This window comes from Staurois parvus, unplaced genomic scaffold (assembly GCF_062004578.1).
Source record: "Staurois parvus isolate SC_StPar_1 unplaced genomic scaffold, SC_StPar_1.0 ptg000417l, whole genome shotgun sequence".
Lineage (NCBI taxonomy): Eukaryota > Metazoa > Chordata > Amphibia > Anura > Ranidae > Staurois > Staurois parvus.
This window is the reverse complement of record NW_028318213.1, coordinates 1,849,602-1,866,758: the sequence shown is the minus strand read 5'-3', so window position 1 is coordinate 1,866,758 and position 17,157 is coordinate 1,849,602. Positions and strand designations below refer to the sequence as shown.

The window sequence follows — 17,157 nt, the reverse complement described above, 5'->3', positions numbered from 1 at the left end:
TCTGGAATCACAACATCAAAACATACAAATGAGTTTCATTTGGCACTAATCATTAGTAAGCGGCATTAATCATCTCTCTGGATATCACCCAGTTACTGTTATTAATTGTCACCTTCATTAGAGGTGGGGGGAGGGGTAGTATTGTAACTAAAGACAGTTATTTTACATTTTAAAGCTGATATATGCTTACAATTCTTATTAAATACATGTTGGGCTTATGTTGATGAGCTTTTATTCACAGCAAGTGGATATTGCTTTCCTATATAAGTCTATGGTAATGCAAAACCCACTTGAAGCCGATCAAATTCACCTGTCAATATACAGTATTATAAATTATTTTAGAAGGGTCTCAAATGGACATCAAACTGATTCTATGGACATGAACCCTTACTCTGATACATACAAGTTATATGTAAGAAGTCCAATTATTTTATAGATTCCAAAGAGAGAAAGGAGTGATGTAGAATGGCACTGGGCAAAGGACCGAAAGTGCCATCATTCCAAACCAACAAATGACTACAACAAGGTAACAAGCGGGGACTTCCTAGGATGGCAGCCAGGGATATCAATTCAAAACATAGGGATACAAATTCCAAATGTATTAGTCACATCATACAAAAGTTTTTGTATTGAACATCATGTGTGAATCTTTTAAACTTTTGCATGATATGACTAACATTTATGAAAATATCTTTTATAGCTGGGTGTTGACTTTCTGTCCTTAGATGTCATCCTAGGAAGTCCCTGGTTTTACTTTGCTGTAATACAGTAAAATTATTTACTAAAGATATGTGACTTCCTGAGACTTCAAGCACAAATCCAACCAAAGAATTTGGACAAAAACTAAAAAAGGGTTAGAACATCTTTTAACTTTTTTGCCATTTCTGACGTCCGATCTTCCCTCACTTCATGTGTGTGGTCAGCAAAACCTCCTTTAGGAGAACACAAGTGGGGGAAGAATGAAAACTTTTATTAGGTTTTATAAATTTTTTTTGTCCCATGATATTTTTATTAAAGATTAATAACAGGTACATAAACAGAAAGGAAGGTTTGGTGGCTATTTCCAAAGGTGACCAATATCAATTCACAATAGGAAATATTCCAGAGTCAGGTATAACTGGACAATGAAAAACTGCATTCTAGCATGATATAGTAACAGGGAAATACAAGGGGCCCCTCATCATGGACCTATACTGGTCTTGCTATGCATACACCATAGATGAGTGTTTCTCAACCTTTTCTTAGCCAACGTGCCCTTTAAAATTCCACACAATCTTGAGGCACCCCATGCTAAAATGTAAAGAACTAAACAAATAGTTTTACGTAACGCAGCAACATCCCCACAAGTAGGACCCCCAACATTAGAAGTGGTTTGTTCTTTCATAGCTATTGCACCTTTGCACATTGCTACCAACATGTCCCAACATTCTCCCTCACTCAGCTAAAGTGACCCCAGTGTTGATGGAGAGGGTCAAACAAGGATTCAGGTGACTGATGTCCTCCTTTTCAACCAATTACATCATTCGTTGTTGGATGTCAGCGGCTGGACCCCACAGAACCCAAGGTTGTAATGCTGCACAATACAAATTTGTGGTTTGTGTAACAAAAAGGCAGGACTGATCCATTTACTGTCATTGGGGAATTTGGGGCAATTTTCCCAAGTCACTGCTGAAGAACTCAGCACCCTGGTTTGGGAAAAAAAAAAATCTACCACAGAATATTCTAGCCAGACTAGCAAGCCATGGATAGAAACAGAAAGATAAAAAGGCAGGTTTTGCATTATACATGTCATAGGACAAGATAGTTAGAGGACTCAGACTGATATCTTTGTCAGGTGTTTATTGCCATGTGTGTCCCAGTATTGGGTCACTAGTGGATCTTCCCAATAAGGACCCAGGTGGTAATAAAAACCTGACAGAAGTTATAACTCATTCATAAATCAGGCAAATAAATGGGATTGGCTGGAGTTGGCCTCTAGCTACAGCCATTGTATTGAGTTGCTGGTCAGAGTTGCCAACATTCTAGTCAATGTTATGTAAGCTTGTCATTGTAACAATATAGTGGAAGAGAAAATAGAACCCCACATGTACTAAATATGACAAATGGGAATAGTGGAATTTGGAACCCGATTACTATAAAAAAAAACATTTTTTTGCTGGATTGTGATTTCAAACCAAACTGAAAATTACCTAACAGACAATCTAGGATGACCTAAGAAAACCTGTATAATTTTACTTCTAGGATACATGAAGAAAGAAAATCTCAAAGTATGTATGAGGTTGGTTATATTCTAAAAAAAATATTCAATCAATACACAGACCTCTAAACAAAAGAAAATAATGTATTCATACTTGTAGGGCAATAACAGGCAATTTAGATAAAAGGTAAAAAATCTAATTGAGGGAACATAAAAACGTTTGTCTATTTAACTTACTGCTAAAACAGGTTCTTATTGGAAAATTTGGAAAAGCGAAGAAAATTAGGGGGGGAACAAAGTTGCATGTACAAAAAGACAGACAGGAATGGTGAAAAAACTTTTGATGGTGAATTGTTGTTTAACACACAACTACTAATCTACAATCTCTCAGACAACCTCGGATGGAACGGTTTCATTTTATTTCAAGGATACATGAAGAAAGAACATCTGAATGTAATGCATGAGGTTGGGTAGATTGTAGAAAGTACATATTGCAAGATAATGTGGATATTCCATCAATCTATGGATCTCCAACCAAAGAGAATCATTGAATCCCTTTTGTAGGGCAATTTAAACTTCTGCTAAGAAATCTGTATTGTTAGGCTGTCATTGTAAAATATGATGACAAAGAAAATTAGGAAAACACTTCCATGTATGAAAAAGTCAGACAAGAGTGGCAAAATATCAGGAATGGCAAAATTTTGAACTCAGTAAAAAAAACTTGATTTTTAATTGTGTTTAACAAGCAACTGCTAATCTACCATCTAACAGACAACCTGAGGAGTAATTGTTTTTTTTAACTATTTCAAGTGTACATGAAGAATGAATATCTGATTGTAAAGCTTAATGATGAATATATTTTAAAAATAAATTATCAATATATCATGTGGATATTTAATCAATATATCAATCTCTAAAATAAAAGGCCTATTTGTCTGACAATAAATAACAGGTAAGTGAAAAAATAGAGAACATTATACAGTTTTACTATTTACATTTCTGCTAAGTACATCTCTTAATAGTAGAGAAAAATGCTATCTAAGGATAAAACTGAGGATTATAAAACTATGAAGTTCTATGACTTACTTTGGAAAATGAAGGTATAGATGGTCTCCAAGTCGGTCTTCACGGAGGAAATCTATGCGGTCTTCTGAAAAGCAATTCTGGCGGGAAGCAATGTAGAATATAAATCACTTTTTGCTACAATCAAAATGAGAGTCACTGAAAGTAAGGAGTGGAGGTCTGGTATATATGTGGGGAGAAAATGGAATTTGGTAATTGATGGGAGATTCTGATTGGCCAACACAGAGGAGCTGCTCATTAACATATGATTGGTGACTTTGGAATGGGCTCCTGAAGGGTGGAGCAGGTAGGTCCATATGAATGGGGTTTGTTTATGCTGTGCCAGTGTGATGAGGGCGAGAACATTACCCTGAAACTAATTTTAAATGATTTAATAACAAGGAAACCGTTTCTAGATGCTAAGATTTATAGAGATAATGTATAAAAGTCTTAGTATTCTTTTTTCTTTATAATATATTTTTATTAAATTGTTCAGCATAAATTTACAAAAATGCTAAATATCACATATATACAAATTTAAAGATAACAGAAAGAAAAGATAAAGGGTATAATAAATCCTACAACACATTCAAAATATATGAAATACATTAGATAATATTCAGCGTAGGTGTGCTTTCTGTTAGATATCATAGAATCTGTAGAGTAAATAAGGGAGGAGCTCTGCTGACTTCCATCATCCAATTATGTGCAAGCACAACTTATTTTTTTTCTTAATTTTCCTGGCATGTGATGTGACAGGTTGATGAGATTTTTTGGCTAAAATGTTCTAGGGTATATAGCTGTGTATATGTGGTCAGAGAATCAGAGATTAATTGGCTTGTATTTTGTATTCTTTTATCATCAGTTGAGTTTGTCTCATTTATAGGGAATATACAGGGGTTAGACCAAAGATGGAAATACTCCACCATTTACAGGTGTGAAAGTGACCCCATGTTTGGAGGTGAATGCAGAGGTGATATAACACATTTTTGCTTCCACTGTGTGATGAGACACCTAGATAACAGGTGGGAAGCCTCACTTTCCTCATTCTCTGCATGCGCTGCTAGTAATACAGAGCAATGTCAGAGCTTAATGAAAGAAAAAATATTTCCAGCTAGCAGTAAATGAAATCATGTTTTGGTACTGAATTGTTTAGCATGCAACTGCTAATCTACAACCTACCAGACAACCTCGGATGGAATTGTTTCATTTTATTTCAAGGGAACATGAAGAAAGAACATCTGAATGTAATGCATGAGGTTGGGTAGATTGTAAAAACAACATATTGCAAGTTAATGTGGATATTCCATCAATCTATGGATCTCTAAACAAAAGACAATGATTTAATCCCTTTTGGAAGGCAATAACAGGAAAGTGAGAAAGAAAAAATAATTTAAATTTTGGGAGAATTAAAAACAGTTTTATTTTCTATTTAACTTTCTGCTAAGAAATCTGTATTGTTAGGTTGTCATTGTAAAATATGATGAAAGAGAGAATTAGGAAACCACTTGTATGTATGAAAAAGACAGACTGGAATGGCAAAATGACAGGAATGCAAAATGTGATACTTTTGATTCTGAATTGTATTTAACATGCAACTGCTAATCTACCATCTATCACACAACCGAGGATGGAATTGTTTCATTTTATTTCAAGGGTACAAGAAGAATGAACATCTGAATGTAAAGCTTGAGGCTGAATATATTTTAATAATAAATGACTGCAAGATAATGTGGAGATTTAATCAATATATAAATCACTAAAATAAAAGGCCTATTTGTGTGACAATAAATAACAGGAAAGTGTGAAAAATAGAGAACATTAAACAGTTTTACTATCTAACTTTCTGCTAAGTACATCTAATAGTAGAAAAACCCTAGAAAAGGATAAAACTGAGGATTATAAAACGATGAAGTTCTATATGACTTACTTTGGAAAATGAAGGTATAGATGGTCTCCAAGTCGGTCTTCACGGAGGAAATCTATGTGGTCTTCTGAAGAGCAATTCTGGCGGGAAGCAGTCAATGGAGGAAATGAATCACTTTTGCTACAAGCAAAATGAGAGTCACTGAAAGTAAGAACTGGAGGTCTGGTATATATGTGAGGAGAAAAAGGAATTTTTTAAATGAGATTCTGATTGGCCAACACAGAGGAGCTGCTCATTAACATATGATTGGTGACTTTGGAATGGGCTCCTGAAGGGTGGAGCAGGTAGGTCCATATGAATGGGGATTGTTTATGCTGTGCCAGTGTGATGAGGGCGGGGAAATTACCCTGAAACTAATTTTAAATGATTTAATTAACCAAGGAAACAGTTTCTAGATGCTAAGATTTATAGAGATAATGTATAAAATGTCTTAACATTCTTTCAATAATATATTTTTGTTAAATCGCTAAACGTAAATTTACAAAACTGCAAAATATCACATATATACAAATTATAAAAATAGGGGAAAACATTAAAAAATGGAAAGAAATAGAAGGGTATAATAAATACCACAACACATTCAAAATATATGAAATGCATTAGATAATATTCAGCGTAGGTGTGCTTTCTGTTAGATATAGATGTATATAAAACAGGACGTTTAGCCCAAATCATCAAACATCTCAAGGGTGCAGTATGGGCAAATCCTGTCCTGTCTCTGCCAATCACATCTGTGAGGCATTTCTCCTGGTAAGCTAGAAGAGGTTATTTATTTTAAAAACGAATAAACAGTGAAAGAAAATTTTAAATCTGAACATTAGAACATTGTCATAGCAACGGAGGGTTTGAAATATAAGCTTTTAGTTCTATATAAAGTTAATCAGCCACAGAAGTGGTTTCTGGGAACTACATTGGTGGTGTTTTTGGCCTGATCATGAATGCATTCCTAATAAATGGTCTGTATCTAACAAATTCTGTCAGGGGTATGTAAACTTATCGGCACGACCCGAATCATTCCTATGGATGAAGCCAAAATGAGTAAAGGAAATAAGGGCATGGACTGCAATTTGCCTTAATGTGGGCCCTAGCAAGAGCTGTTTATTGCAAATTCTGAGCAGGGCCACATAATAAAAATCATTGGATGGGTCTCATGTTATGTATTTTGCTTCCTGACCGCCCTATAGAAGAATTACTGCTACAAGGCAGCACGGGTGCACATAATCACATATATATATATATATATATATATATACACACACACGATTTTGCATTTCCAGGTAGGGGCCACGGCTGTCAATCACCAGGTCCTGGCCGGTGAGTACTCACTGGCACCCGATGATTACCGAGGATCTCTGCCGGGGAGGAGAACTGTTTTGTTTACTAACCGTTCTCCTCCCTGTCAGCTCGTGTGATTACAGTGACGCACACACAGCCCCATAGTAAAACACTCTCAGCGTCCTTTTTTTCCCATGAATTGAGCTTTCTTTCGGTGGTATTTGATTTTATGCACATGTATCGCCCTGTAGCACTATTTCTACTATAGGGCGGTCGGGAAGCGGTTAAACTTACTAAGATCCTTTGCTCTGATAAATGTTACCATTCACTTTGAACTTATCCTAAACTAACAATATATCTAAAAATCTGATACCAGAAGATTCCTGCTTATGTCTTTTCCACCTTCTAGGATTTTGCTGAGGCCGGAAAATCACAGAACCTGAGTACACCTTCACACACCGAACCTTCTCACCAGGAGCTCCACAGCAAAATGAAAAATGTCATTTCATATTCCAGTAGAATGGAATACTGTATATAAAGTGATCATCTATAGCCCAGCAAACGCTGATACTCCTGAACCTCAAGTCTTCCTTGTTTCTTTGTATTCATTCTCACATTCTGATTACAGTCTACAAGTGATCAGTTCAAATGCAAATTGGCAAAAACAATGTTGGCTTACTTGTACAACATATGTAAATTCCTAGGCAGCCAATCCGAATGCTTCAACTTTACAACCCCCCCCCCCCCCCCATTTAAACTCCCATTTAAAGGTGACCTTCTCTTCCCTCTTTCGTTCCTCTCCAACACCAGATCTAGGGTGACATTGTAGAATAGCTGAAGATCTCACCTGGAAATCAGTGAAGCCTGATAACAGAGGAACACTTTGCAGGATACATTGAAGAGTGATCTCAACATTTCCTAAGGTAAGTCATTATATTTGTACTATTATAAGGAATATTTTGTTACTTCCTCACTATTATAGAATGACACTTGTCAATCAATACACAAATATAACTGAGCTGTATATAGTAATGTTGTAGTTTTATATCGGCCCTCAGTTGTATGTGTTTATGAAAATATGAATTTAATTTGAGCTTTTTCTATCAACCACATCTTCCATGTTATTCCCTACCAGCCTGTACATATAGTTGGTACAAATGAAGACTTTAAGTCATTATTTTAGTATGTTTTATAATGTTGTGTTTTTGTTTTTATTACAAGAAGGATATTTTACATGTTATTTGGGGGGTTTTAGGTGTTATTTGAATAAGGGCTAAAAACTGTTCTGTCTTCTCCAGATCAAAATGGCTTCTGCTGCCCACGATGTGAAGATCCTTCTGAAAGGACTTGTCTCCTCATCGTCACAAGGTCTACAGGAGATAGACTTGCAGGAGAAATTCCACCTCATAAAGGAACTTGGAAGTGGAGGACATGGTTCAGTGCTGCTGGTGGAGGACAAAGAAACAAGTAAGTGCCCAGTTATACAGGATGTTTTAATTGTATACATCTCTCCATATCCATAACATGATTTAAATATATACAGTTGCAAGAAAAAGTATGTGAACCCCTTGGGATTACGTGGAGTTTTGCATGAATTGGGCATAAAATGGGCTCTGAACGTCATCTAAGTCACAACAATAGAAGAACACAGTCTGCTGAACATAATACTACACAAACATTAGATGTTGCCATGGTTTAATTGCACATAACATGTAAACATTCACAGTGCAGGGAGGAAAAAGTATGTGCACCTTTGGACTTAATAACTGGTTGACCCTCCTTTGGCAGCAATAACCTCAACCAAACGTTTCCTGTAGTTGCAGATCAGACCTGCACAATGATCTGGAGTAATTTTGGACCACTCCTCTTCACAAAACTGTTTCAGTGTACCAATATTCTTGAGATGTCTGGTGTGAATCGCTCTCTTAAGGTCATGCCACAGCATTTCAATCGAGTTGAGGTCAGGACTCTGACTGGGCCACTCCAGAAGGCGTATTCTGTGCTGTTGCAACCATTGTTTTGTTGAATTACTTGTATGCTTTGGGTCATTGTCCTGTTGCATCACCCATCCTCTGCGGAGCTTCAGTTGGCGGACAGATGGTCGTACGTTTTCCTGCAAAATGTCTTGATAAACTCTGGAATTCATTTTCCCATCAATGACAACAATCCGTCCAGGCCCTGAGGCAGCAAAGCATCCCCAAACCATGATGCTCCCTCCGCCATGTTTTACAGTGGGGATGAGGTTTTGATGTTGGTGTGCTGGGCCTTTTTTTCTCCACACATAGTGTTGTGTGTTCTTCCCAAACAACTCAATCTTGGTGTCATCTGTCCACAGTATATTTTGCCAGTAGTGCTGTGGAACATCCAGGTGCTCTTTTGCAAACTTCAAACGTGCTGCAATATTCTTTTTGGACAGCAATGGCTTCCTCCGTGGTGTCTTCCCATGTACTCCATTCTTGTTTAATGTTTTCCTTATTGTAGATGTGTCAACAAAAATGTTAGCATGTGCCAGAGATTTCTGTAGGTCTTTAGCTGACACTCTGGGATTCTTCTTTACCTCATGCAGCATTCTGCGCTGTGCTCTTGCAGTCATTTTTACAGGACGACCACGCCTAGGGAGAGTAGCAACAGTGCTAAACTTTCTCCATTTGTAGACAGTCTGTCTTACCGTGGACACATGAACATCAAGGCTTTTGGAGATACTTTTGTAACCCTTTCCAGCTTCATGCAAGTCAACAATTCTTGATCGTAGGTCTTCTGAGAGCTCTTTTCTGCGAGGCATGGTTCACATCAGACAGTGCTTCATGAAACCAGTAAACCCAAAACAGGTGTGTGTTTTTTAAGGGCAGGACAGCTGTCAGCAACACATCCAATATCATCACACTGATTGGAGTCAAGGTTGGCTCACTCCTGGCTCCAATTAGCTCTGGGAGAAGTCATTAAGCTAGGGCCTCACATACTTTTTCCTCCCTGCACTGTGAATGTTTACATGTTATGTGCAATTAAACCATGGCAACATCTAATGTTTGGTTGTATTATGTTCAGCAGACTGTGTTCTTCTATTGTTGTGACTTAGATGACGTTCAGAGCCCATTTTATGCCCAATTCATGCAAAACTCCACGTAATCCCAAGGGGTTCACATACTTTTTCTTGCAACTGTATGTACACAAATGCTGTGCTTAATATCAATCTAATCATGTCCTATTTACAGATCAGAAGATGGCTTTGAAGATCATGGAAAAGAAAAGAACAAGTAAAAGGCAATTTCTGATAGAGTTCAGTGTGTCCTCCTACCTTTCTTCTCATCCCAACATCATCAGGAGTTTTGGCATGGCTTTCAAGACCACTTTGTATTATACCTAGAGGCGGCACCAGTTGGTGACCTGTCCTCTATAATTGTACGCAATGTAAGTCTGATTCCAGCTGATTCCGAATTTTAGCAATTTTCTGGATCATTCTATTTCAGGGTAATAACTTTTTTTTTTCTATATTTCAGGTTGGACTTCCAGAATTCAGTGTTAAAAGATGTGCCATGCAGATTTCCAGTGCTCTGGAATTTATTGCCGAGAAAGGACTGGTGCACATGGACATAAAATGTAAAAACATTTTGGTATTTGACCAGGAGTGTCATTGTGTGAAAATCACTGACTTTGGCCTTACTCGTATGAAAGGAACAGTGATTAGATCTAAGTCTGGCAGCACCTCCTACAGGGCCCCTGAGATGTGTGAACTCACTGGACAGGAAGAACTGGCTGTAGACTCCACTCTGGATGTATGGAGTTTTGGAGTGCTCCTCTACTGCCTGATCACAGGAAAATTTCCCTGGAAGGTGGCCACAGATAAAGACAAAAGATTCAGCAGATTTGTTGCCTGGCAAAACAATCATTGTGATGACCCTCCAGCATCATGGAACAAACTGCCCTCATGTCTTCAGAGAATGTTTGGATGTCTCTTAGCTGTGGACTACAGTCAGAGGAGCAAACCGACTGAAGTCTTGTGTTATATGGAGGAGAGCTGGAAAACAGATTCAACCTATTCAACAGATTGAACCTAAGTGGCATCCCTTCCAGCTAATCTACAAGATCTAATGACTCCTTCAGACACTTCCAGTTATCTCACCAGATCTAAGGACTCTTTCAGCCATTACACAACTTGTTTAATCAACCACCTTGACAGAAGTGTTGGTTCTCACCTCCATAACTTCCGATTTCTGGATCTCAGTTCAGGCGGTTACCAAGTCAAAGGCAGGATAATACCTTATATCCAGTAATTCCGATGGATGATGAAATGTCCATCAAATGGGCACACTGCTATCTGGGTCATTGTGAATTTCTTAGGTAAAATGATGTAAGAAATGCCCATCACCAATATGTAATATGTTTATATATGATATGTTATATGGAAATAATAGGATATTTGGGAATACATAGTGATATGACTATGAAAGTAGCTGGTTTAAAGTAAGTTTGTAAACCATATGGGACAAAATGGCGTCCTGATTCTCAAAAGAACTAACTATCCATGCCTTTATTAGTATGTCAAAGCCAAATGCTAGACATTGTAATTAAGATGGCCATTTTTGTCTTTAGGGCCTGCTGAAAGGTGGTGGCCAGACACTGTGGGGTTTATTTACTAAAGCTGGAGAGTCCAAAATCAGACTCCCTTCTGCATAGAAACCAATCAGCTTCTAACCTCAGCTTGTTCAATGAAGCTTTGACAATGAAACCTGGAAGCTGATTGGTTTCTATGCAGAAGTGAGTCTGATTTTGCACTCTCCAGCTTTAGTAAATAAACCCCAGTGTCTCCATTTTGTTAAAGGGCTTTAGCATGTTAATATGGGGTCTGTTTATCTAAAAGTCTAGGGTGATGGCAGATTTAATGAATGCATACATCCTGTAGACATCTTGTCACCAACTAGTAGGCAGAGGTGTTAACATTGGACAGCCATCACTTTAAAGTAGGACTTGAGTTCCATCCAATCACTTTCTCCGGAAAGATATGATTGTACCACTTAGAAATTCCTTGATGATGGTGAATGGAAGGAAATAGTATAAGAATAGCCAGACTGGATATTAAAGGTGGGGGGGAGCTTTATTGACAAGCTCTACTGGAGACTTGATGGGGGGAGCTTGACTGGGGAGTTGCCTGGAGACCTTGAGTGGAGGCTGACTATGGAGTGGTAATATGTGATGTATTTGCTAGCTAGATATCTTGTTGGCTAGCTAAATATATTTATTGGACATTTGTCTTTTTTTTTTGGATTTGTTTTCCATGATGCAGAGGGTCTATTGCTTGAAGGTATTGGGTCATATTGCTGCTAATCCTTGCCTATGATTTATATGCCGCTTGGTTATATTTCTATGTAATTAAAGTCATATTTTCTTGTCTGCAGCAAAGCTGTTCATGTTTATTCTTTGTACAATATAATCTTTTTCACCTACAGTGTGTGTTTCATAGCTGGCCTACCCCTGAAAGAACAGTGAGAAGTGGGTGTGGGTCAATAACAATTATATTATTATTAATGTTGGTATTATTTGTTTAATCACACTCCCCATTTCCTTACAATGGCCCACGTAATTCCATTTCTTAAGCTACCCTTTTTATATTCTAATATTTTTACCGAATTTTTGTCTTCCTGGGGGTTCCATCTGTACTATTGTTCATTCCATGCTTACTATACATACAGGATCCCATCACCATTGTTCATCATGTCCCCTCTGTCTATTGACTATCAGGTGTTGGCTATTCAAAGTAGACACCATTGTTATTCTAAATTTTGTCTCAATCCTGTGTATGGAATATTCCAGTCTTAGAACATTGTGGGATACGTTTTTTTTTTATTTGGTGGTGGTGTACTGTTGAATAGCTACTAAAAATTTTGAGCTTTATGGGGAAGTTGATGGACAAGATTGGTAAAGTTGAAGAAAGGACTGAAATGATAAAAGTAATGAAGGAAGCCCATGGCACCCGACACAGGAGGATGTGAAATTAAGGCTTATCGATAAAATTCAAATGTGATGGAAAGACAAGGCTAACATTTGCTGCTGTTTGTTGGTTGAGCAATGTGAACATTTAAAGGTTCAAAAAGAAGAACTTAGAATGAGCATCTTTGGATACCCGGGCCGCCTATCCCTCTTGTGTTGAACTGCATTGTTGCTGCATTGTCCTCCGTTATATTGTAAAGCGCTAAGCAAACTGTTGGCGCCATATAAATCCTGTATAATAATAATAATTTGTGCTCACGCTAATAAAGTATAATTTCAGGAATCCAGGAAAGCTGATCATTCTAGGGTATGGAGCTGTGTATGTGGGGTCAGTTCAGCAGATACGTATTTGTTGGATTGTGTTTTTAATATCTGTTACATCTAGAATACATTATTATAAGTTGAGGTTGACTTTTGAGGTGTACTGCCCCCCTAACATTGGCTGTTGAATTGCTTGTGGTAGTTATTAGCATAACACTGCCAATGTTTACTGTTCCTATTGTCTTCCTGGGGGGTCTACCTGTACTATTGTTCATTCCATGCTTACTGTACATACAGGATCCCATCACCATTGTTCTACATGTCCCCTCTGTCTATTGACTATCAGGTGTTGGCTATTCAAAGTAGACACCATTGTTATTCTAAATTTTGTGCCTCAGTCCTGTGTATGGAATATTCCAGTCTTAGAACATTGTGGGATACATTTTTTTTATTTGGTGGTGGTGTACCGTTGAATAGCTACTAAAAATTTTGAGCTTTATGGAGAAGTTGGACAAGATTGGTAAAGTTGAAGAGAGGACTGAAATGATAAAAGTAATGAAGGAAGCCCATGGCACCAGACACAGGAGGATGTGAAATGAAGGCTTATCGAGAAAATTCAGTAAATGTGATGGAAAGACTAGACTAACATTTGCTGCTGTTGGTTGGTTGAGCAATGTGAACATTTAAAGGGTCAAAAAGAAGATCTTTGAATGAGTATCTTTGGATACCCGGGCCTCCTATCCCTCTTGTATTGAACTGTATTGTCTCCCGTTATATTGTAAAGTGCTGAGCAAACTGTTGGCGCCATAAATCCTGTATGATAATAATAATTTGTGCTCACGCTAATAAAGTATAATTTCAGGAAGCCAGGAAAGCTGATCCAAAGGACTTTACTAAGTCAGCTTTACCAAACTCAAATCATTATGGAAGGATGTTCAAGAAACAAGTGCAACATGATCAGATCAGCATTTCGGACTCATTTATTATTGGACTACTGAGAACTGATTTTTTTTTTTTTTTTTCTTTTGTGATTATGAACTTAGTACATCCAGAGCAAATGATGGACTACAGATATTGAGATCCAGATCTATGGAGGAGAGATCACAGAGCTGTACTGGAGTCTATCTCCACGCTGCCTGCCAATGGGGTCCAATCTGCCTGGCTATGGGGTCTAGTCCCCCTCCCTGCTGCCTTCCAAAGGGGTCCAATGTGCCAGTAGATATCATTTTGTGCTTAAAGCATCTTCAGAATACAAAGGCAAAAAACTATAAATCGTAAAGGAGATTGCATATAAACCAATATTACATGTGTGGTCTAGTTTTACTGGCTACAAGGGGGTGACTGTTACAATATGAGTTATGTGAAATCTCCATTGGTAGATATCAATAGTTCTTGTACTGAGAAATATATATTAGCTAGAGTTTGATCAATGTGGTTGTGTAATATGTCTTATATTGTATGTCCGGGTTCTGAAGATAGAAGGGAATTGTTTGATTTAAATGTAAGCTGCCAAGGGGCGATATTCTATTAATTACAGGTGATACTGTATGACATAACAATAGACCGGGGTGCAGGAAGGTAGTCATATTGGCTCATTATAAGGAGAATCTGATTCCATCTTATCATATTTGTTGTAATTCACCTCTTCTCATTGTTCTACCTGTCTGAACAGACTGAATACAATCAATACACTTGCTGTGTAGCTTCCCCCTCATGTCAGCTGTTGTTCATCAAGGAGGCCAACTGCATGGAGATGGTCACTAAAAGAAGCACCTAAAATCTGAAATGTAGGTAAATGTAAAAACACAGATTGTAATATTTACTAGAATATGCTTTTGGTTTTTCTTCCTTCTATGACAAATGACTATGTAGTTGCAGAATAAAAGAGAAATGTCACCCCCAGGACAGAACTGATCATATCAATGGTGATGGGCTTGTGAATTGACGTTAAAGAAGAGGTAGAACACCTGGCTGAGATATAACTGATGATATAGTTTCTATCACAATGGCCTTGTTTATGGAAGCCAACCTCCATTGTTGGAACTAAGGGTGCCCCACTCAGTGGCGGACTGACAACTCATGGGGCCCCCAGGCAATAGTGGATCATGGGGTCCCTGTGTCCTTGCCCAAGCTCAAAAAAGCCTAAGAAAAAAACAAAAGTGTAGCAGGGGCATCTCATGAGGCCCCCTACTGACCTCAGGCAGCGCCCAAGTTTCCAAATGGTCAGTCCACCCCTGGTCCCACTGTGGACCTTTGGTAATGACAAATTTGCAGGATTATCTCAGCATAGGAAGGGACACAACTGCTTACATTAGCAACTGCTACAAGAGTTGCCATAAACAACAACCCAACTATTATCAGATCAAATGTGCTGTGCTAGCCCTGTAACATCTCAATTAATGCAGAGATGCATATAATCAAATCATGAAAATGACAAATTTGTATTAAACCATATAAATGATACTTATAAATAATTCATTGCATATCCTCGTGGGGGTGGAGAAACACGAATACCAGCTGTTTTTTGGCTGGATTACAGCAAGTGGATCTTTTGCACTAAGTCACTTTTTTTGCACTGAACACAGTCATATTGTATTGATCACAAGGATATGTAATGGTTTAACTAGAAGAAGTATAATTTATAGGAATTGATGAGAATTTGTCACTTTCATGGATTATATGCTTCACTGCTCATGAGTGAAGCTTGATGGAAAATGATGGGCGAATCCTCTGAATTTAAATTCAATGGACAAATCTTAGTTTGACATCTTTTATGTTGTATGTAGATGACGGTTAAATATTGATTACCTTTCTCAAATAAGATTCATCCATCTGCTGCATTTTTCCAAAAGAAAAAAAATCCTGTTAGTGGCATAAAATTACAGATGAATGAATGTCCAGCAAACTTTTGCAGTAAATCTTTTATAAATAGCCACAGATTTGGTTTTGTTATAATGCAGTATTTCTAAACATGTTAATGAAGTTTTAAGTAAAGAAAAAAAAAAATTTGTGTCATACCCAATTCAGTTCCTATTTTGTTTACAAATGTTTTTATTGAAAGACTACAAAAACTGCACATCATACATGAGGTAGAATGAACAGCAGGAAAAATGCACATAAATAATTTACAATTAAATAAAGAATTACAAAAAAATATAAACAAATACATGAAAGAGGAAGTCAACATTGTAGGCAGATTAAACCACATAACTGACAAGAATCAAAAGACAAATAATGGTACAGCAGAGATTTCATCTATCGTTAAGTGCCAATGCGTCATCCAACCATCCCAGTTTCTGTTGAATAAATACATCCTGTCCAGTAATGTGTACTGAATACGTTCCATGAGCATGACCATATCAACTACCCACAATACAGAGGAACTTCCAATGGCCCATAGGGTGGAAATGCAAATAGTATGGAGTATCCTATTTATTTTTGCTGGAATCCTCATATTGATTGGACACAAGGATTTCCCATTCTTTACCTTTGTAGTAGGTCATGATGATTTAAAAACGGGTGCAAAAAAGAAAAAAAAAAAGTTAAATTATGCACATGTATAATAATGCAATTCACAGTATATAAACATACAGACTTGTGGTTGGGCAGAAGGAATTTAAGGATTCTGAATTCAGCCTTTTTAAATTATGTAAAAAGGGTCTATTTTTGGCACGTACAATCTTTTGAAAATTACATCAAAAGAGGATATCAATCCCAAGTTCAAATCCTTCCACCTTGGAAAAATGTCAGTTCAACTTTAGAGGAATGAGGAAGAAAAAAAACAACAAAAAAAAAAAAAAAAACCACACACACAAAAATATGATGTCTATTGATTGATGAGTATAATCATAAATTAAAAGAAATTGATATACATGCAAAGTTATTTACTAAACAATCATAAATGTTTCCAGTTTGAAAGTGATCTTGAAACACATAGAACATTACCAAAGAAATTTTAATTGGTAAGGAGAGAAAAATTGTAGGGATCAAAAAAAAAAAAAAAAAAAACCAACATTTTGTGATCATAAAGCTAATGAAAATGACATTCAAACCCTAGGATTGGTAGAAATAACTTAGACTCCTCCTTGGCCTCATCTAATATTTCCAACATTTCACAAAATTCAAACACGTTAAAAAAAAATCCTGTAAAAAAAGGGAAAAAGTCCCCCTGGCGATGGGCTGATCGAACAACCATCTAAGAAAATGCATTACTGATCAAGCACCTTCTAATGTTCCAAATAGGGACCGGATCAGGTGGTAATGTAAATGTTGATGATTGCATTGCTACTCCATCTACTGCACATGCACTCAATACCTCACATTCATCCCCACGTAGTCCAGGAAAATACTATATACACACCTAAGGAAGGGTTTTTTTTTTTTTTTTAGAACCAAACCACAATTATTCCAACATAGGTCACAGAAATTGATTGCGGATGATTCCAGCATA

General features: G+C 37.2%; 1 protein-coding gene across 1 annotated transcript; it reads left to right on the top strand.

Moving 5' to 3' along the window:
- The first annotated feature begins 3,228 nt into the window (after nt 1-3,228).
- Nucleotides 3,229-10,510, top strand: LOC149454775 (serine/threonine-protein kinase SBK1-like). The gene is made up of 5 exons (XM_089687097.1): nt 3,229-3,297; nt 7,760-7,928; nt 9,674-9,715; nt 9,826-9,869; nt 9,959-10,510. Exons 1-5 carry the CDS (start codon nt 3,229-3,231, stop codon nt 10,508-10,510), a joined length of 876 nt encoding a protein of 291 aa, XP_089543223.1.
- Nucleotides 10,511-17,157: the final 6,647 nt, after the last annotated feature.